The sequence below is a fragment of the Leopardus geoffroyi genome, chromosome B1 (assembly GCF_018350155.1).
Source record: "Leopardus geoffroyi isolate Oge1 chromosome B1, O.geoffroyi_Oge1_pat1.0, whole genome shotgun sequence".
Classification (NCBI taxonomy): domain Eukaryota; kingdom Metazoa; phylum Chordata; class Mammalia; order Carnivora; family Felidae; genus Leopardus; species Leopardus geoffroyi.
The window spans coordinates 133,727,118-133,750,240 of NC_059327.1; the positions used below are offsets into that span (position 1 = coordinate 133,727,118).

The 23,123-nt window shown below is 40.1% G+C and overlaps 1 protein-coding gene across 3 annotated transcripts in view; it reads right to left on the reverse strand.

The window, feature by feature from the left end:
• Positions 1-22,370, reverse strand: part of AFF1 (AF4/FMR2 family member 1) — a 136,642-nt gene extending 114,272 nt beyond the window's left edge. Inside the window, exon 1 of one of the 3 annotated variants that reach the window (XM_045473423.1) lies at positions 21,839-22,370. In XM_045473423.1, coding sequence (XP_045329379.1) covers positions 21,839-21,855 — 17 coding nt within the window. In that variant the 5' untranslated portion in view covers positions 21,856-22,370. The remainder of the gene's footprint in view (positions 1-21,838) is intronic. The other 2 variants (XM_045473422.1, XM_045473421.1) reach the window with 2 other exon arrangements.
• Positions 22,371-23,123: the final 753 nt, after the last annotated feature.

Genomic DNA, 23,123 nt, shown 5'->3' on the forward strand with positions numbered 1-23,123 from the left:
GTTGAAAAAGAATAAGGCTACAGTGGCAAAAAGGGGAAAATTTTTTTTTAAACATTCCAATTTGCATTAACATTGATCAATGCTTAAATTTCAATCTAAAACTGTATGGTAAACAAAGTTAGTAGAAATAAAAAGACGGACTAGACCAGGCATTGGTAACCTGGCTCATGAGCCAAATCTGCCCCAGCTGCCTGTTTTTACAAATAAAGATTTATTGGAACACGACCCTGCCCATTTGTTTACATACTGTCTATGGCTGCTTTGGTCCTGGAACTGCAGAGAGTAGTAGTTGCAACAGACTGCATGGACAGCAAAGCCTGAGATAATTACTACTTGGCCCCTTACAGAAAAGAGTTGTCAGTCCTTGGACTAGACCCTAAATTATCAAAAAATATGAAGGGTGATTTTAAAAGTTTATTTTGAAGTGTTTCATTTTAAAGGAGTAAAGTAAGGACTATTTCTGAAATAATTTCTTCTGAAACACACAAGTCTTTCAGTAACATCAAACTTCTCTCTTATCAGCTTTCCTGACTTGAGGGGGAAAGATGAGAAATCTACTCATCTCGATCTCATTTTAATGCCTTACTCTATTATTCCAAAAGATTAGCATAATGTAGTGTGTGGTGAAAAGTGTGCCAAGCTGGCTGCCTCCAGAATCTGGCATCATTCACTGTATGATGTTATCTATTACTTCCAGGACTTAGCTTCTTCATCTCTAATACCCTGCTCTGGGGCCTAATGGTCAACAGTCTCAAAAGGGTTGTAAAAAGACTGTGTTGGTGAAGTTTGGGAGATGTAGGAAGCATAAAAAACATCCCAGTCACTGGTTCCAGCTGCATCTTCAATGGAGTAATGGACTTCACACTACAATTCTGTATGACTTTAGCATGAAATGAATGGAGAAGGAGAGTATATGAGGGAGATTGCTGAGTAGAAGAAAACATTGGGAGAAGCTCGGGAATTAAAACCTCCCAAGGCACAGTGAGTCCATCCAACTTCCCTGAGCTATCTACTCCAGCAGGCGGGTGTGGTTTGCGGAAAATATGAAGAATTAAGCCAGTGGCTGCTATTAAAGGTCAGAACTTACTGTTCCTCAAATGTCCCGGTTTTTTAAAAGTGTGGTGGGAGACTGCATCACTAGATTCAAATACCTTTATTTAAATAAAAGGACACTTGTCAGGTTGACAGTATAAATAAAGAAACAGGCTTGACAGCCTTTATAAAATTAAACTGAGATGTTCAAATGTAGGTAGAGTGAACCTCTTACACGTTTTAATCTTATTCCTTGGACTTAAAACCTTCTAGGGGATCTCTCACTAATTAAGGCTGCTACTCCCACTCTGCCCTCGGGGGAATGTCGCCTCCCTACAACTCTGGCCCAATAGTAAACTCAACTATTTCCTTATAAATAGCTGAGAAATGGCTGAAACATTTACACTAGACTACCAAAAGCTGGAGGATAACAGAACAGAAATAAACAGGTAACATTCAACCAGATAATTTAACAAAACACAACTTGCCTCACTTCAGTTCGGGGCCCCTGTTTATCTACAGACCCACCACTAGGTTACTTGGAAAGGCATTCCTTCACCCCCAGACTTCTCTCATTCATCCAGGTCCAAGAAGGAGGCTCTGAGAGTCCTGAGCCCACCCATACATGATGAGTGACATCAACTAAGTCCACCTCTTTCAAGAGAGAGTCCATCTCCCTACCTGTGACTGCTACAGCATAATCCTGGAAGAACACAACCCAACCATCCTGGCACCTCTCTACTACATACACTCTTAAAGTAGCTGGCTTTAAGTACATCGTGTCACATGCATTTCTCTGTTACCCAGAAATAGGAAGGTCTTAAAGAGTGGACAGAACTCTCTACTCTCCATGAAGTCTTCCACTGGGAAAAGGACTAAATCCCCCCCCCCCCCCCGCCCCCAATTAATGATTTTGGAGTCAGATTCAAATATTCAAAGCACTCGGTAAAGACAGGCTTTGCTTGTTTTAAAGAAAGCAGTCACCATATGCCTCATCACAGAAGCAATTTTAGTTACAGTCATGGGAGAAGTCATTTTTGAAACAAGATTCAATATATCTTAGGAAGGTCAAAAATCCTAGAAACTCAATACAGTAATTGAGGAGAATTCTTAGCAAGAGACAACCTAGGTAAGGAAACCTCTACCTTAATCTAAAGGTTTTAGCCTGAGACCCCAAGAAATTACCTAGTCTCTACAAAATGAGACATTATCAAACACACACAAGTCATAAATACAATTTAAAAATATATAGAAATGATACCTTGAAAGAAGGAAAAATAAAACCCAAATGAGGTTATAATTATCTTCTAATCATCTTACCACATACATACCAAAAAATAACCCTAACATTAGTCCTATATCTTTTTTTTTTAGATTTATTTCGAGAGAGAGAGAGAGAGAGAGAGTGTGTGTGTGTGTGCATGCACACACAAGGTGGGGAGGAGGGGCAGAGAGAAGGAGAGACAGAATCCCAAGCAGGCTCCACACCATCAGCACAGAACCCGATGTGGGGCTCAAACCCACAAACTGCGATATCATGACCTGAGCTGAGATCAAGAGTTAGACGCCCTACGGACTGTGCCACCCAGGCGCCCCTAGTCCTGTATCTTAATAGGGGTTTGGGTTACACAGACGTATACATTGTCAAAATGTACCAGTACACTTAAAATCTGTGCATTTCATGGCATCTAAACTTTAAGGCAAAAGAGGAAAAAAATTATAAATAAATGCTTTAGTTAATGACACACAGGTTGCAGTATTCTGAGATCTGCAAACCCACACAAAAAGCCCAAGAGATGAATGGATGGATATAACAACGAAGAGATGAGTACTTACGTGGAAACACAAGTATAATAAAGTGTTAACAAGAGTATAATCTGGGAATAAGGCTTTTTACTGTGAAATTCTTCCAATTTTCTGAATGTTTGAAATTTGTATTTTATATAGAAAAATTTACATTTAAATTATAATTATATATACTACATATAACTATGCATAAAGTAACTTATACTGTATAATATAACGTTAGGAACAATAGCCCCAAGAATAAATTAGTAAATACGATAGGATCTGAGAGGCTGCCAAACACCAAGAAATCCCACAGGGTTCCATCACACACATCTACAGAGAAACTTGAGGTTTAAGCAGACGTCTCCATCAGAAAAGGGTAAGTGGGAATCACAAATTCATCTATTAACTAGTAGAGTGGATCTGTGAAAGGAAAGGAACTGAGGAGTGGTCCTGAACTCCGTGAGACACACAATAACAGCTGCTCCTGGCAGAACTGAGACAGCTTGAGTGTATGTACGCCTGCACACTGCATGAGTTGATCTATGCGTGCGCGCTGAGCAAAACCTTACCTTGTTCCTCCAAAATCCTGCTTGGGCTTCTGCTTTTGTTCTACTGAGAAACTACAAGCGATCCAGTAGAGATACATACATACATTTGGAGGAATACATTTCAGACTCCCCTCTGGAAAGCTTTCAGGCAGTCTCCTTCACAGCCACCGTGGAGACTTAATTCACCTTTCCATCTTTCCTCCTCCAATCTTCATCTTTGTAAAAATAAATCATTGTTTTTCCCCATTTGAGAACTAGGTTGGTTGTGAGGTTTCAGAAAATCAATCTTCTCTAATTCTTGTCCTACTTCATGTACAGATTTAGTGCCTATAAAGGAACCACTGGAATCACATTTCCTTCTTCATATTTCAAAGTGTTTTTCCTGCAAGTCCTTCCCTACAAAATTACGAAGCCAGAAAGCTTTGAGCTTTAAGGCGGGCCTGATTCTATGGTTTCCCTAGTTTAGGTTACAACTGATATCCAAGATACAAAAGGTCCAGATTTTAGACACGCATTTTACACAAGTAAATTTGTAATACAATCAGCGGTTACCTTATACCTACCAATCTCCCTTTCTGCCTATTTTTTTCCCTTGAGCTAGTTCAAAACGCTTCTGCAGGCAACCTCTTCCCTGCCAGATATGTTGAGGCCCCAAGCCACTCGGAATTCTTTCCTTGCTGCTTTAAAAGGCTCCCCTTAGTTCTCTGCTAATGTGTTCCCTCACCTCTGACCCCTCTATATCACCTCCCAGTACAGAGCAACCGGATGGGCACTCAAGGTCGCCGAATGGAGACTGCTGTCAGTCTCCCACAGCAGCTGTGCTGAATTCAGGGAAGGCAGAGAGGAGGCTGAGTGACAGACAACAGGATGGAACACTCTGCTTACCAGCAGAGTAAGCTGGTCAAGAGCATGGTCTCTGGAGTTAGCAATGGGTTAAAACTCCGGCTCTGCAACTTTCTAGCAGCGTCCTTCGTCCTTCTTCGTCCTTGTGTCAAGTCATTTAACAGGAATGTCGGCCTTCTTAAAAAAGTAGAGATAATAATGGTGCCAATTCCCTAAAATTAATGCGAGGTTTAAGTGAGCTAATGGCTTACAATACAGAGTAAAGGGAAAGCACTCAGGTGAGTAAGAAAGGGGAAATCTGAAAACGACCCCAGATGCACCTCCAGCTGTGCTTTGTCCCACTCAGGCTTTACACTTTCCAATTTTGCAGCTTATACCTATCCAAGCCTCTCCCCACCCCATGTCCCCTCTGCTTCAACAAACCCTTTCCTCCCCACCACACTTCCATTTTTCCCTTTCCTATGGGCTGTGTTATCCACACGGTGCCCAGCAGCATCCTGCACATGTTGTATCTAAACTAACAGTCCAAATAACTAACACTTAGAGTCAGCACTGGCTGAGCAGGAGTCTGGTTATGATGTACTGATGTTGTCTGGAGCACAAACACCCCCAAACCTATGAACCAGGGGGAACCAGCAGAGCAGGGCACTTCTCAACTATGGCACTATTGACATTTTGAACCAAATAATTATTTGTGTCAGGGCTGTCCTGTGCATTGTAAAATGCTTAGCAGGGTCCTTGGCCTCCATCTTAGGTGACAGGGCACACTCTCCTCCCAGCTATGACAATCAAATATACTTCTAAGCTTTGCCAAATATCCCTGTGCTTAGGGTGGGGGCAAAATAACCTTTTCCTCTTTTCCCTGCTTCCCCCATATTGAGAGCCAATGCTGTAGATAACGAGAGATATTCTCCACGTCACAGTGTTAGTTTTCTACTGAGACAACAGCCACCACATTGCAGCACACTGAAAACAGACATGGGAAACATTTCCTAATAGCTATATTTGTGAAAGGCACCTTCGAGACTCTATCACTACTAGCTATGGCCAACAGGGTAAGTCACAAACTCTAAGCTCTAATTGTACCAAAAGGTTTAGGACGGTTGTAAGATTTAAATTAACTAATACATACACAGTGCTTAGTCCAGTGCCTGGCTAAAGTATTTGATACCTGTGAGCTATTACTAATAAGTATATACGGCCGCAGTTCAAGTGCTTGGCAAAGCAGCATGGGCCTTGGCTCTCCTCTCACCTATTCTTTCTATGCTCCTCCCACCCATCTCCCCAAGGAGAAAGTAAGGTAATTCAATACTGAAAACAATACAATGGTCCCTAGAGCTGACAGCTTACGAAGCAGGGTAAGAGAACAGAAGAAAAAAAGGAGAATCCAAAGATAGCATGTAAAGTGTGGTGTCCTGCCACAGAGGCAAAGGGGTTTACACATTTCACACTAAACAGGAAGAGGCAGAGGATGACTTTCATTCCAAAATGAGTTTCTTATAAGGAAGGAGCATCCTGAAAGAGGATGAGGGATACAAGGGATTTGACATCTTTTACCCAGAGAAGTTCCATCCCACATAAATCTCCCTTTCCAAATATCACAGGAGTTCCCGGAGTTAAAAATAACCACAACTTCAAACAGTTGTATCGTCCCTCCTTAATTCCCCATGTGGTAACCAAGTTGTGGGGGGAAGGCACTTCCCAGTGCTGGGCATTAGGAAACACTGACCTCACATTTCTTCTGTACATGTCTTCATTCTGCGAGGAATTTTACACATACCATGCTTCCCTACTCTCATCTCGTTCCCTTTTCCTGTTTCATACACTTCAGGTAACAGGCACGCACACACAATCATGTTCCATTTTCTCCATCCTTCCTTTGCTCCATTAGTATACCAAGGAGCACTGACCACATAGATACGTGTGTGAAGGACAAAAACAACATTTACATAAAAGTCTGGAGTAGATTAGCAGAGGCTGTGTAACCCTTATTGGTCAATCACTGAGAGTCAAATCCAATCTCCAGGAGTCTCAGTTCTTCACCTGTACACTCGGAGTGATAATTTCTGCCTTATAGATTCAGTGATACCAGATATGCAAATTTCTGACTCGGAATATAACAATGCACAAATGATTGCTATTATCATATACTAAAATGATACATAATGTCTGTACTTCAAAGTACTCAAGTTTGCCAAGAAATACTCCGAAAAGAATTCATTTTGCTCATATTTTGTTCCTATTAAACCTAAGGATCCCTTAGAGCACTCCTCTCTCCCACCAAAAGAACCAACTTAGGCAGAAGGTAAGCTGTCTTATTCAAGCATGGTTTGTATGCTTTGTTTAATCAAAACCGCTGTTTTCCATTATTGTACCACATGTTTGACATTTTGGCACCATAAGTGAAGAAACACTCTGGGTTCAGCCTTGGGCCTAACCTTCATCACATGATTTTCGTAGCTGCTTCTGCAAAATATCTTCTGTGCTCCAAACCCATTTCTAGAAGAAAAAGCAGTTTGTAAATAGGAAACCGTGCAGGCTTTCTTCTTAAATTTCCAACATCTACTGAAATAATATCCACTCTTACTAGCAAGTCAACTATGAAAACAGTGAAAGAAATGATTTTTGAACTAAATCAGAAACGTTTCTCTCAAAAACAAAATGAATAATTTTGGTGGCTCTTGCTGTCCTACAGTTTGGGCACAATTTTTAAAGGAATTCAATAAAAATATAAGATCTAAAATTTCTATTCCTGATAATTTAAACAATTAGATTAAAACTTACAAAGTTAAAGACAATTGCCAAAAATCTATTTCCTTATCAATTTTAAAAACAAAACAAATGAAATTTTTCATCAGCTAATTTTAAGCTAATATTTAAAAGCACAAGCAAAAAAAAAATCATTTGTCTGCATTCTGATTCCAGCTTCTACCACTGAAGCAATGTTTGTGTTTCTGTGTGAGCATGATGTACATATACCTGCGTGTATGAATACAAAGGAAAAAATACTAGAAGAGGTCTTCAATTTATAGCAGTTTCTGAGTTACACGTTGTTCTTCAACTATGACAGTCTCATACATAAATATGAATGAGAGGTGTCGGGGTGGCTCAGTTGGTTGAAACCCTTGGTTTCAGCTCAGGTCATGAGCCTAGTGTCGGGCTCCGCATTGAGCATGGAGTCTGTTTAAGGTTCTCTCTCTCTCTCTCTCTCTCTCTCTCTCTCTCCCTCCCTCCCTCCCTCCCTCCCTCCCTCCCCTTGCACACTCATGCACTAAAATATAGACAGATAAAATAAGAATGAGTGAAGTTCATAAATATGGTACTCAGTGTAGCTTCCATACCCAGCATCATGAATCACATAACATCTATCTGTGGAAGTGTGTTATTATCTGTTACCACCTTGGTTTCTAGAGCAATGTATAAAAAAACAACACCTTGCTTTGGGCAATATTAACTTTTTGACTTTTAAAAATGTATTCTTGGCATTGCATTTCCAGGCATAAAAAAGATCTCAAAGTCTTATGTTCCTCTTCAAATTTAAGACAAAATGAAAATCTAAAAAAAAAAAAAAAAAAAAAAAAAAAAAATCACAACTGCCTCAAGTAACCCCCACCTCACCTTTCCCCCTATACATTGAGCACGTCACCTACCAAATATATACCAAGAATGATTCAAAGTGCAGTAACATTTAACATATAAAGAAAAAGTAGAAAAGGAACAGAAAGAAAATGTTTGGTCAAGCTGTTAAAAATTACGAAAATGTTTCTCTTTCATTTTAATTACAATTAAGTTTAATATATTCTTTTGTTTTACTGAACTACAGAGTATTTCAAAAAGTAGAAATTATATCTATTACAGTCAAGGAAACGTGAATGAAAAAAGTCTGCTAGAAAGTGAAAACTTCTCAGGGCACCTAGAGGGCTCAGTTGGAAGGCCATGCAACTCTTGATCTCGTGTTTGTGAATTCAAACCCCACGTTGGGTGCAGAGATTACTTAAAATGTTTACAAGTGGGGATGGGTGGGGGGGGGGGCGGTGCTGCCTGGGTAGCTCAGTCAATTGAGCATCTGATTCTTTTTTTTTTTTTTTTTTTTTTTTTTTAATTTTTTTTTTTTTCAACGTTTATTTATTTTTGGGACAGAGAGGGACAGAGCATGAACGGGGGAGGGGCAGAGAGAGAGGGAGACACAGAATCGGAAACAGGCTCCAGGCTCTGAGCCATCAGCCCAGAGCCTGATGCGGGGCTCGAACTCACGGGCCGCGAGATCGTGACCTGGCTGAAGTCGGACGCTTAACCGACTGCGCCACCCAGGCGCCCCGAGCATCTGATTCTTAATTTAGGCTCAGGTCAGGATCCCAGGGCTGTGGGACTGAACCCTGATGGTGGAGCTTGCCTGGGATTCTCTTTCCCTCCTGCTCCTCTCCCCCAACTCGCACACACTCTATCTAAAGAAATAACAATAATAATAATAAAATTATCTTAAAAATTAAAAAAAAAAAATTAAAGAGTAAGTTTAAAAACAAAACAGGAAAGTAAGATCCCCTCTACAGCAATACAGAGACCACAAAATCCTCCTCCTGCTTAAAGTCGATGTAGTCACTCACAGAAATAGGATTCCCCTTAGAGAGTTAGATTAATAACACGCTCATTCGGGACAAGAGCAAACGTACATTTTTACTTCCTCCTGAAGAAACTGAGGCAAACAAGATTTCCCGAATGTGTCCAAAATAAACAAGCGGTGTCTGTCCAGTGATTCAGGAGTCCCTGGCACTCAAACCTACTCTTTTCCATTCCATGAAAATCTGCAAATTTAGACAGTAATCCTGTCTAAAACTTTAATGCTTCTGAAAAACAGGATGAGGTTTTTATAGGAAATTATCCTATTAAGAGGCCACACACTTTTTTTTTTTTTAAACAAAATACTCAAGCTGATCTTGAAAAATATCTGTGAAAATAACAAAAGCAGGACAAGTTAGGTATAGTGATGGAGTCTGACAATGGCTCTTGAACAGAGAGAATAGAATAGCTCCTTTTGAGGGGAGAGAACAGGGGGCTCCAGAACCCACACTCCTTAAGTCAAAATAAAATCCACATGGATAAAAGATGTAAAGACACAGCTTTTTAAAAAATTTATCACCAATACTCAAAGAAACCTTCTACAAGAATACTTTAATACCTTCAAGAGGACAACTTAAAATGAAGACATAACAATTATGAGTATTTATGCATCAAAAACACTGCATCAACATTCACAAAGCAGGGGTCCTGATGCTCAGTCAGTTAAGCGTCTGACTTCGGCTCAGGTCATGATCCCACAGTTCGTGAGTTCAAGCCCCTCGAGCCCCGTGTCGGGCTCTGTGCTGACAGCTTGGAGCCTGAAGCTTGCTTTGGAGTCTGGGTCTCCCTTTCTCTCTGTCCCTCCCTGCCTCTCAAAAATAAATAATTGTTAAATATATAATTTTTTAAAAATTTAAAAAAATTCGCAAAGCAAAAACTTCAGAAGATTATTAGGAGAAATAGAAGCTCATTAATTGTATGTGACTTATTCATCTCTTAGTCCACAGAATGGATAAAATAAGAATACAAAAATAAGGGGCGCCTGAGTGGCTCAGTCGGTTAAGCGTCCGTCCAACTCTTGATTTTGGCTCAGGTCATGATCTCCTGGTTTCAGGAGTTTGAGCCCCGAGCCTGCCTGGGATTCTTTCCCTCTCTCTCTCTCTCTCTCTCTCTCTCTCTCTCTCTCTCTCTCTCTCTCTCTCCTGCTCCCCTGCTCATGTTCTGTCTCTCCCAAAAAGTAAACTTTAAAAAAATGAATATAGAAATAAGGCAAGACAGGTCTAATGTACAAACCCACATTTGACTCTGGACCCTGAAAATAGAGAATATACATTCTATGTTCACATTCATGGAATTATCATCTATTAGGCCACAAAAGGTCCACGACTAACTATATTTATTTGAAAATAACTGTAAATAGAGGTACAAAAGAGATGAGGTGACACTGAATGCAGGATCCTTAGAGTAACTTTATATAATTAAACATAGCTGTGATGCATGCAGAGCATAAGAACTTTCAGTTCCTCTAGCAGTTTGTTGTGATAACATTTTTTCAAGAAGCCACAAAATCCCTTGAGAAAAAGGTACTCAAACCATCTGCTACTTCCTAAAATATCCAAGGTAGAGATTATCTATTTCCTATTTCTCAATAGACTGAAAGAACTCCACCTCCCACTATGTTTTCATGTTTAATTATCTTCAATGAGAAGTTCGTTGCTGGGCTTTCCTTAAACCCCTTAACATATATAATTTATTAATTCAAGGTCTGTTTTTGGCAGAAGTGCAAGCCATCTTTCACCACACTTCCTATGGCAGTCTTTCACAAGCATAAAAGGTTGCTTTGTAAATTAACCTTTGTATTTAATAGCCAGGCTAAATATCCTCTTTACTGTCTAAATCTTCACCTCCTTATGACTGTACTCCCTGAGCTGGGACTTCTCTAATTCTATCACATCTCTTATTTGATGGCTTTCCAAACTAAGAAAGATGTCCTCTCAAATTTATTTTCTGCATGTTTAACTTGTTTATATTTATGCACCAATTAAGGCAAACTCTTAGAAAACAGTCTCTATTTTAAAAGCTCATGTTATGTTATAAAGCTCATTTTATCTGTATTAAAAAACAAAAACAAAAAACACAGGACTGAGTTTTGGTCGAATTAATCCACAAAAACAATTTTCATTTTAAGAAACTGCCACATGACAGTTTCCTAAAATCCTATCTGCCCTGTTTAAAAAATGCCATTCTTTCCACTATCACTTATTTCCATGTACATTCTGAAATAGCAGTTCTAACATATCATGACTTGATTTTTCTCTACTTCAGTCAACTCTATCAGAGGTCCTTGTGGCTGACAAAGTCCCCCACATTCCATTATTCTCTGTCAGGGCACCCCCATTTGTTTTTTGTCATGGTGCCGTAACAGTTTGCGACTGTTTCATTGGTCAGTTTTGTTTGCTGATTTTCTGTCCCCCACCCCCACAACCAACTATGAGCTCCTCTCCATGTGGGAGACAGCTCCCCACATGAACCAGCTTAGAGACCTGCACACACAGTGGCTGGCTCTCAGTGAGCAACAAGGCATTCGTCAATACATGATATGGATAATATTAAAAGCACTGTTCACGTATGTGAATTGGCCACAGTCATAAAGCTATTAATGCTGATATAATCTTTAAGTAGGTAAATTAATACCCAGAAACAGTGAATTCCAGTCACATGCCACAATGTTCTGAGGCCCCAAAGCTGAAAGCACATGGGCAGACTTGTTAAAGGCAGCCATGTAGGAGACAACTAAGTGTGGCCTCACAGCTCCTTTACAGAATAGCAACGGGAGTGCTGAAAAGGGGATTCACTCTCACTACCATCACACATACACCCACAGATAATTTCAGAGCACTTCACGAAGTATTCTTGTTCATAAAGTAGATCCACCTTTTCCTGAAGTTTGGAACACACTACCAATTGGGGGAATATGGTCACCACCTTCCTCTAGCAAAACCCCAGTTTTAAAGATAATTTTCAGAAGCTCCACTCAGATAACATATCTTTGCGCAAATTCAAGACTGTAGCTAATGAGAACAGCTAAAATTTGCCTGAAAGTTTTTTTACTAAAAACACATCTAAATGACAATTTCTAGGGCTGTTTAGCAGTTCTGAAAAATAGAATATATATACACATATAGATGTATACATATATATTGATTTGATGGGTTCATAAGTTGTGTGTTGGAAGTTTCACTTGCAATTTTGACAAAAGCATGCATTGATATTTTAAATGTTAATTTGACTTTCTTTAAATACTTCTTGATGTAAGCTTCTTCATCACAAAGTCTGCCCAATTTTAGAAATCTTCATAGTATCTTCTATGAAAAAAACAGTTGTGTTTTAGCCATATGTATTTAAAACACATTATTTTTTAACATTCAAATGCAAAATTGATCAGATCTCAGAACCACCAGTTCCACAGCCCAGTTGACTACAAAGATAGTAAAATAACTTGCAAGAAACTGAACTAGATCAGTTTAAACATGGGTTAGGATGGACATACAGTTTGGAAAACAGTTCAGTGGTTTCTCAAAAAAGTAAGGTATAGGGATGCCTGGGTGGCTCAGTCAGTCAAGCATTCAACTTTGGCTCAGGTCATGATCTCACAGTTCATGGGTTCGAGCCCCGCATCAGGCTCTGTGCTGACAACTCAGAGCCTGAAGCCTGCTTTGGATTCTGTGTCTCCCTCGCTCTCTGCCCCTCCCCGGCTCGCACTCTTTCTCTCTCTCTCTCAAAAATAAACAAACATTAAAAAAAAAAAAAAAAGGAAGTAAGGCATAAAACTATCCTAAGGACCCAGCAAATCTACTCTTTGGTATCTAACCAAGCAAAAGGAAAATGTATGTCTACACAAAGACTTGCACGCAAATGTTCACAGGAGCAGTATTTGTAATAGCCACTCCCCTGTGAACACATATGAAACAACCAGTCTATCATACTCAGACAGCAGAATACTATTTGGTAATTACAAGGACTAAGCTGACATATGCTATGCCACAGATGAATCTCAAAAAAATGACACGAGTGCAAAGAGCCAGATGTAAAAAACCTCAAGGTTCCATGTATGTGAAGTAACGACAAAAAGGCAAATTTACACACAGAAAGATTTAGCAAGGAGCTAGGAACATGGATTACCTGTAAATGGACATGAGGGATCTTATTGGGGAGATAAAATGTCCTAAAAAAGATTTATGGTGATGGCTGTACCACTTAAGAAGGTAAACATAATAAAGGGAAATCATTGGGTTGCACACTTGAAATGGACAACTCTTAGGATATGTAAAATATACTACAAAGTTGTAAAGAAAAAAGAAACTTGGGTTGAAGGAAAAAATGATAAAATGAGAAGTCACAAAAGAGATGAAAGATCTGGGTGATAGTGACTGTATCTTGATTAAAGCAATCCGCTCCCCTCCCGCCCTGCCAAAAAAAAAAAAAAAAAAAAAAAAAGTCATTTGCCAAGATACCAAAAAACGAAGTAGGAGTAAAGTTTCCACTTCACTCTTTAATATAATGGATAATACCAACACCTTAGAGGGATATCACCACAGAATATGGGTGACGTCAGGAAGAAACCAAGTTTTATTCTAGGCTTATGAGAATTGTCATGATTTTTTTCAAAGCCTACAAACTAAAGTCCACAGTAAGTAAATCTAATTATTTTCACTTTATCCTTAGAAAAACATGACTGTTAAAATAAGAAAAATATGAAGCTATTTGTATGAATAAGGCACCTGTTGGGGTGTCTGGGTGGCTCCATCGGTTGGACTTCAGCTCAGGTCATGATCTCGTGGCTTGTGAGTTCGAGCCCTGCTTCGGGCTCTGTGCTGACAGCTCAGAGCCTAGAACCTGCTTTGGATTCTGTGTCTCCCTCTCTCTCTGCCCCTCCCCTGCTCGCACCTTGTCTCTCATGCACTCTCTCTCTCAAATATAAATAAACATTAAAAAAATAATAAATTAAAGCACCTATCATGAGTTTTAATATAAAAACCCCACACTATCAACAAAAAGATAGAAACTACCAAATTCAATCTTTTATAACTTCCAATCTAGGGCTTTTTGTCTTCTGGGCACAGTTCCCACTTTAAAAAACTGTGTTTAATTGGTTTACTCTCAATTTTACTAAAATCAAGTGACAATCAGACAATACTCATCTCTGTATTCTTTACAACACTTTCAGCTAGAACTTGGTTTTGGAAACAAATGTAACACACTGGGTTCCATTCTATCTTTTTACTATGCTAATGTCAGTAAATGTAGCTGCCTAATTTCTTCCATGTGGTACAAAGTTTATATTTACACAGCTTTTTAAAATGGAGAGTTAGCACAAGTATGGTTTAACTCTAAAAGGGAAGTGAGGGGGGGAAAGAGAGATACACAGACCATAAAATAACAGAAAAACATAATTTCTAGAAGTGCAATTGCAGGTCAACATTACTTAAAGAGAAAGAGAGAGAGTGTTAGCTATGTGTTACCGTCCAGAATTTTGTACCACTAAATATCCCCTTTTAACAAACTTTTAGAAGTATTTAATATTCAGCATATTAATTCAAGAGGTTCTGTTTGCCTTTAAACACACACACACACACACACACACACACAGCATAATTTCACGAACTCATGACAGCTAAAGCTACCAACTGACTAGGTAAGCCATCTTACTTAAAAATGTCTACAGTAAAATATCAGTTTATCGACCAGGAGACAAAAATATGTAATTTCTACATAAAACTAAGCAGGAAACATGTTTCATTCTTTTATATAAAGCAATGGGGACTGGTTAATTTTACCACTTACCAAAAATTCACATCCAGAGTAAATCAGATACACCTGCATTTTTAAGGCAATGAGAATGAGGGGATCGATTTAACAAGTTATCCAGATGCACATTATCCAGGATGAAAGTCATGTGAGTCTCAGCGCTATCATGACCACAAAAACATATGCACCAAATCAAAATTTAATTACACTGCACGACACCGTTTGTGAATTGTGCTACATATTTTATCAACTGCTCTGCTTTTGACAGGACAGTTTCCTGAAGGAAAGTTCCAAGAACTGAAGAGTTACAACACCCACATACCAGAAAGTGTTTCCTGAATTTTGTTACAGGAACTGACATCTGCTATAATTTGAACATTTACTTCCCAGTAGGAGTCTCACTTAAAATTTTTACTGAACATTTGTTCAACAACAGTGGACACACAGTATTTTGTTTAAAAAACAAAAACAAAACACCACCACCTTTTAGTTTCATGGAGTTTGGATATAATTGACCAATTCACAGTTGTAACTTTTCTCTGGGAACAAAAACAACTGCCACCTGATAAACTGGGGTGTGTGTGGCAGAATGTGAGTTAGTAGTTTTGGGAAGGAGCCCAGAATGGATAGGAAAGAGTAAATTAAATATCTAGGTCCTTGAAAAGAAACAATTCTTGGGAAAGTGCTGCATGATCAAATTGGGCATTACTTCTTGATGCCTTCCTTTTCCTTTTATTTTTTAAATTTAGGTGCATCTGGATACTTTAACAAATACAGTTTGTAATATATATATAAATAGAGATGGAGATCTACTTTTTCTACCAACCTCTTGTCTATTTCAAGGGGGGGAGGAGGATATGTGAGTATATATTAAGTCAAAATGTAATTGCATTGTACTATATATATATATATATATATTTTTTTTTTTTTTTTGGCATGATATACTTTATATATCTCTCTCACACAGACTCCATTTCACAAAGGGCAGTAGGGTGGGCCTCTGGCCTCAGAGCCGGCAGGGCTCCACCCAAGCTCCACCCTACACCTGTCTAATGAGACTCTCTGAGGGTGGGGAAAAAAGGAGTAGAATCAGCATGTTAGCAACCACCCCCCCCCCCCCCCCCCCCCCCCCCCCCGCCTCAACCCGGTGATTCTAGTGTCAAGTCTGAAAGAGAACCTTGAACTTAATATGACCACGTTGCACCTAAAATATTCTTTTACTTTTATTTAATTGCCAACCCAGCAGTAAGCAATATGAAAAAGAAAGCAAGACCTTGTATGGTAAAATAAAGGCAAGCCAGTGACTCAAGAGTTGCATCCTTAACTCTCTACAGCCCACCCAAAGGACCATGTGGCCGGCAGGTCTCCAAGTATTCATCATATGAGCCAATAAAGAGAAACAACAATTCTTGGTACCTTTAGAACGTGGTCGGGGCACCTGGGTGGCTCAGTCAGTTATGCGTCCAACTTTGGCTCAGGTCATGATCTCATGGCTAGTAAGTTCGAGACCCATGTCAGGCTCTGTGCTGACAGCTCAGATTCTGTGTCTCCATCTCTCTCTGCCCCTCCCCACTCACACTCTGTCTCTCTCTCTCAAAAATAAACATTAAAAAAAAGTTTTTTAACAATGTGGTCAAACTGTGGGTGTCCTTTGGAAATACCTAACACCAAAGCAAAGGCAATTTAGGCATCAGTCGAAATACACTATAGATTTCCCCCTTCAGTTAGTTTTCGTTCTTTTTGACAAGATGTCGCTACTGGGATTCCTCTTACCATACTAAATCTGACATAAAATTACAGCTTGAGTAACAGCCTTATGAATCTGATAGTTCAATCTGGTTAAATTAAAAACAAAGCCAATAAACCATAACAAGAAAACAGACATTCATCAGAGAACAAGACTTCCAGGATATTAAGTCTGCTGGCTTTGTGGCCATTGGGTTAAGCTTTAACTCACTAGGCATAGCTAGGAAAAGGGAAAAGTTTGCACAGGGGAAAGATTCTCAACACCGATCACTGCCAAGTCACAGAAAGTCAGCACTGGGATGGTTGTGAAGTTAATTTTTACTTTAGGGTCTCTAGAGCATTAACACGGCAAGTTATAAATCTTATTTTTCCCTTTAAGGCCTAATACTAAACTCCACCTGATACATCTATATTTCAGCAAGACATTATTTGTGCCTTCTACTTACTGCATTATTTTGAGCAAATGAATACATGTATACTCATAATAAAAGGAATGAACAAAAATACAGCCTTAGTTCTCTCCCCATTTTTTTTCACTTATGTAAAAAAGGTAATCATTTAAGCTGTAAAAGTTATGCACACACCCTATACCAATAAAACGTAACTGAACTGCAACAGAGACTATGATATCCAAGTTTGTTACATTTTTACTTCTGAGTCAAGAAACTTTGTCCTAAAGATGTAGACTGTATTTCCAACTAGTTCGGAGGGATCATCAGAAATGCTACTGCTTGTAGTTCCCACCACAACTCACACACAGAACTTTCCCTTTTAAAAGACAGGAGCTTTTGGAATTAAGTTTATATGCCAATCTTGGAAAACAAATGAAATAGAGAAATTCCCTAATAGAAAACTAAGTTTATATATTTAGAAGCAATCAAGTTGTATGCTGTACCTCAAAGCATTAACGAAGATACTCAGCTTTATTTCCTGCATTTTACAGCTACTGGGTAATATATAGATTTGGAGGCTCAAAACGAACGACAGCACCAAAATGAGATTTCCCTCTTATCAGTGACTAAGAGAACATTTCTCATGCCTGAGAATATGTGACATTTAAATTGCTTCAATGCAGCATTCACTAAATTCCATTTTCAAAAGAGTATAGAAACAACTATCAAACACCTTTTCATGCTATCCCGTAAGAATCCCCTAAATCTCTTGAGAGATCACGTGCGTTAATATTGCCAAAGAACATCCCCATAAACCAGCTGACTGGAAAAAAAAAAAAAAATGACTCAATTCTCCTTCTTTATGTTGGAAGAAACTGTAGTCTGGTGAGTCAGGAAGCTCGGCTGGCTCTCAGGATGAACTAGTAGGAAATCACTTAAGAGACCTGTCTGTGTTTCTCTCTTGTCAAGGACACTGTTTACCATGGCGTCACAAAGGAAAAAATGAAGACATTCGCTGGGTCAAAATACTGCATAAATTATTTCCTGCTTGAAATCACGTCCTTGAACCACACTTCCCAAAATACCACAGCATTTTTCTTTGATATCTGCTCATATTTAATCAGAGCTTCTTTGCTTTCATGAATTTTCTTCCAAGGTAATTGGTAGCTCACAAATGAGGAGCGCAGAAGACAGAACAAAACTGGTTATGTACCAGTTTAAGAGCAATGCTTTTTGCAATGGAAAATTTCCCTCACCAAAGAGATCCACCAAAAACCGGCTTCATAATAATCTTGGGAACAATCTGACTTTGCTTTATTATTATTATTATTATTATTATTATTATTTAAACTTCATTAACATTAACCTCAGTCCAATTCAAAACAAAAACACCGTGGGAGAACTGACTAACCCTAATTTCCTTTTGCAAATTGTCTGAAAGTGCTTTCTTCTGAGATGTGCTCAACCACCAGATGCTGTTCTCCTACAGAATTTCAACTCCCCCACTCCCCTCCCTCCCAGGGTGGGGGTGGACCAGGGCTTCTCCCTTAGCACAAGGTGCGTTTTAAAACTGGTTAATCCCTGGCAGTAGTTGAAGGTACGTATATATTCCTTTCTAGAATTCAAGGATTGCTTCAATGAGGGGGTTAGCAGAGATGGGGAACCAGACAAAGCCCTCCTGTTTTATCCATCAACACACTTCTAAATATAAAGTAAGTTAATCCTCACCGAAAAGTATAGATCTACAAACTATTGAGATGCCATACCCACCTTTACCCCATCACAGGCTTGCTATTATCCAAAGAGGGCACGCCAGGTTATATACACTTCTATAAAGCATTCGGTGCTTTAGATCAGAATTTGGAAACTAAAATCACGGATCTGTAACTATTTCAAGTTAAAGAAGGCAAGTTTATTACAACTCCCATAAGAAAGTAGCCAGTGTATCTGTTGTGCTTAAAGGTTCCAAAGAAAGCACATACGAATATGAGAGTGAGAGCGGAGGCACAGTATGTCCTGCTTGAACTGGTACTGCATTTCTTTTTATTTTTTTATAATTTTTTTTTTTAATGTTTATTTATTTTTGAGACAGAGAGAGACAGAGCACGAGGGGGGGAGGGGCAGAGAGAGAGGGAGACACAGAATCCGAAGCAGGCTCCAGGCTCTGAGCTGTCGGCACAGAGCCCGACGCGGGGCTCGAACTCACAGACCGCGAGATCATGACCTGAGCAGAAGTCGGACACTTAACCGACTGAGCCACCCAGGCGCCCCAACTGGTACTGCATTTCTAAATGACTGCGTTTCTCCACAACTTGAATACTCAAATCAAATATTACATGTTTTCAAAATACTGACCCAAAATCTAATTTTTAAAGTTTAGGCAACTGACCTTTCATTCAACAGATGTCTTCCACTTCTGGGGGAAGAAATCAACAACAAAGCAAAACAAAATAATCAATTTCCTAGTTTTAGGTTGTTGTTGTTTTTCGCTCCTTTTAGGTTTTAAAATGAGAGAGAGGACTGTACAAACTCAATTTATAAAGGTTCACAAGCTAAGAAATAATTATGTAGTCTCTTCCTCATTCAAAATACTTCTAGCTTATGCAGGAGACAATAAAAATGTGAGACAATGTCTTGCCTTAAGGAGCTGACTATAGAAAAGGAAGACACTGCCTAGCTTATTCAGTCACACAAAAAATTAGTCATATACCAACCGTAAGTATCAAATGAAAAATATTACCTGAAAGCAATGCCAAATAACGAGAGGAAAGTGACATGATCCTCTTGTGTAGTCCCTGTCAGTGCCACAAAATTCAGTTTGATCTAAGTTCTCATCTACCTCTTCGAAGAAAAAAAAAGTCAAATTGCTTTAAATAGTGCACAATGAAATGACTGTGGTTAGAACAAACTGAGCTATGAATCCTGAGGACCAATGAGTCCAACAATCTAAACTAATTGTTTCAAGAGCAAACAGATACTGTGTGTGGCACATGGACAAGATTTTACTGCCCCAGATCATAAATCAGAGGTGATGGTTCTGTTTCTGTTAGCACTACTCAGAACAATGTGGCCCAGCTTGAGGTTTCCTTGAAATCCAAAAATATCTGCAATCTTCTCTTTGGATCTCAGAAATTACCTACTATCCCACAAAACACAACGTCTAAATGAGCGTAGACCACATTCCAAATGTAACTGAAGAAAATGAATATTTATACTTAAGAGATCTACTCCCATCATGCAGGCTAAGAAAACAACAGACATCATGGCCTTGTGGCTTTGTTCCTAGTTCAAGGGCACGTCTGAAGGCCAGGAAGAAGAGCAGAATACAGGCAGTCCTCCTATTTCAATGACCCACAAGTTGAACTACCAGACCAGTAATTCCGATTTTTCCATTTTGTAGCAGAGCACTTTGAGCAGAAATTGCTTTTTGTATACTTATATTGAGGCTTTGCAGATCCCTTTTCACACCTCACCTCACCATTAAAGAAGCATCCCGGAAGTAAGCAAATCTGCAGCGCAGCTCAGGAGTCAGGCACTGCTCCACCTGTGTGATCTCGGGCAAGAAACAGGCAGGCCGGGACTCAGTTTCTTTAACTCCAAATGTGAAAAATAAAACTCCTTACCCATTTAAGTGACTGAGAAGAATCAAAGAGATAATTCAATTACAGCAGCTGGGCCTGGCACACTGCAGTGTCCAGTTAGTTACTATCTTATTTTATTCTTAGCTTAAGAGCTGAAGCATTGAAATCACTTGCACCTGAGTTCAAATCGTACCTCTATATGAAGGAGTTTTGTTGAATAGTATTTAATTATTTTGATCAAGGTGTCTTATCAAAGGTTTTATGCCACAGGCCCCCTTGGCAGTTAACTTTCATTACAGGTTAGCACACAAAGATGCAACTTTTGTTTCTAATCAAAGTTTTCCTACTACTTGGATCCACGAGCCCCTTCCTCAGAACAGCCAACAACATGGAGCAGGGAATAAACCACTGAGTTGAGATGTTAAAATATATACAGCAGATATCGCACAAGAGGTGGTCTACATTAGAGTAGTTGTTTCTCTTCCTAGAAAGTTCTCTTAGGAAACAATTTTGAATTTCATCTCACCCAATCGTCAGCATTCGAGCATCTATTTCTTTTAGTGGTACACCTGGGTTTTGGGACCCAAAACGTATTTAGCCTAAGACATCCCCAAATCACTATACTACAATAAGTGTCAACTTGAAGGGCCCTATTATTATTTTAAATATGTGACACCAAACTGCTTTCTAGTAAAACAGTTGAAAAAGAACTTAAATATAACTTTAAGCTTCCCTTAGCACCAACTGCTGTCACAACTAAAATGAATTCACACACAACAGTCTGAATCGTATACTAACCACTAACGCCTTGTTATCACTCTTTAACACTCAATGCAAAAAAAAAAAAAAAAAAAAAAAAAAAAAAGGAACCAACCAGGCAAAGTCAGAGCTTGAGGTTCTTACAATAGCGCTCCTCTGACAGCAACTGCAGTTCATTATCCTCTCCCCTTCGCCAACCCCGGTACGTTCCCGGTCTTTGCCTACTCAGCAGATTCTCGCAAGCCGTGCCGTTTTATGTGGAATCCTACATTTTAGCAGCAACATTTTCGATCACTCACCAGCCAAATTCTCAACCACCTTCTCTAAGGCGAACTGTTTTTACATTTACTGACTTCTAAAATTCCGATCAAAATACTAGCTAGCGCTCCCCCTCCCCCCCAATCAGGCGAACCAAAGAGAGGTGCACAAAGAAACTAAACGAAAATTTGGGCAAAGGTAAGCAAGTTCAAACAACTTATATTTTCCGAAAATAATTATTTTGGAAGACGGAAGAAATTTAACTTTTAACTTTAACTCAACCCCTCTCCTCCGCTCTGCAGAAATTGTCCAGTACGCTCTCCCAACTGTTTTTTTTTTTTTTTTAATCTGACGTTAAGTAATGAACCACAGCATCGGGAATGATGAGAGAGCAATGACAAAGCTGCTTCCTGCCGGTCGTCTTCGCAGCACCCCAACCGTCCCTCCCCCACCCCCCGCCCTCAACCTTCAATTCCCCTAGCCACTAACACATTTAAAAAGTTTCTCTCGGAGCCTGGCTTACCTTGACTGGGCTGCCATAATTCACTTTGCAGAGCTCAAGGTCTTCTGTCCATCGGAGCCTTCCACCCGCGGCCCTTCTGCCAGCGCCGCGCTCACCATTTGCCGGGGCCGGGCGGGGACGAGCTCCCCAGCGCAACTCCCCGGTGTTACGGGACTACCTGCTCCCAAGCCCGGGCGTCCTCAGCGCAGCCTCGGGCTCCGAGCGTATTGGCTCGCACTAATCCTGATGGACATCCGGGCACTGGGGCCTCTGCAGGCGAACTACACTTTGGACCAGCTCGGGGAATGTTGCGTCCGAAATGAGAGCAAGTGAAGACCCTCGGGGCGATTTCGGAGAAGGGAAACCCGAGGAGCCCCACGACCAAAGCCCACCAGCGCACAGCTCCCCCTGAGCGCCACTAGAACCCGGGCCAGGGTTAGAAGAGAAACGAAATCGTCTTTAGGCTCCCTGAAAGTTGTCCGAGTTCGCCTGACTACCCCCTGTCAAGAAAGTTCTGGTGGTACGGTCCGCCTCCTTAAATGGGCACGGCGCTCCGCCGGCCCGAGCCGGAGGCTGCGCCGGGCGGGGGCACCCAGCCCGAGCGCCGACGCAGCCCCGCTCGCTCGTTCGTGGCCGAGCCCCGCCTGCCGGCTCCTGGCTGGTGCTCTCTTGCCAGGTTTTAACAATGTACAAACACACCGCCGGAACACACAGTACCCGGCCGCTCAGAACTCCAGCTCCAATTTGATTATTTGTTGAATATTGGGCCCCTAGAGGCTGCAGTGAGCAAGGAATAAAAACCACAGCAGTAAACCACGTTCACTACTTTTGATCATTCCAATGCTCGCAGTCAGGAAATGTGCAACCAACGCACTCTTGTTTTACTTTGTTCGCTTTCAGTTTTGATTTCATTACACTGAGAAAACATTTACAAAACGCCCTGCCTTTTCTGGACAACATACAGATTGCAAAGTAAACAGTAACTCATTTTGGTCCTTTAGTAAATTAAGGGATTGGCATTAAAAAAAAAATTGAGGATGCAAACTACCAATATAGTAAACGCTATGTAGTTAGTACAAACAAAAACGGGTCGCACTAAGAGGACTAGGGAAGGCATTTGTGTTTCAACAGTGCCTAAAGGTAAGCAGGAAAACCCTTAGGTGGGCAGAGATGGAGAGACTGGTGTGCTACAATATCTCCTAGGGACCTGCAGCACACTGTAAGAGCTGGAAATGAAGGCTGACCGAAAGTCTGCCCTGTAGGCTCCTCAGTTCTACCTAGAATCATTACAGGGTTGTCTACCTCA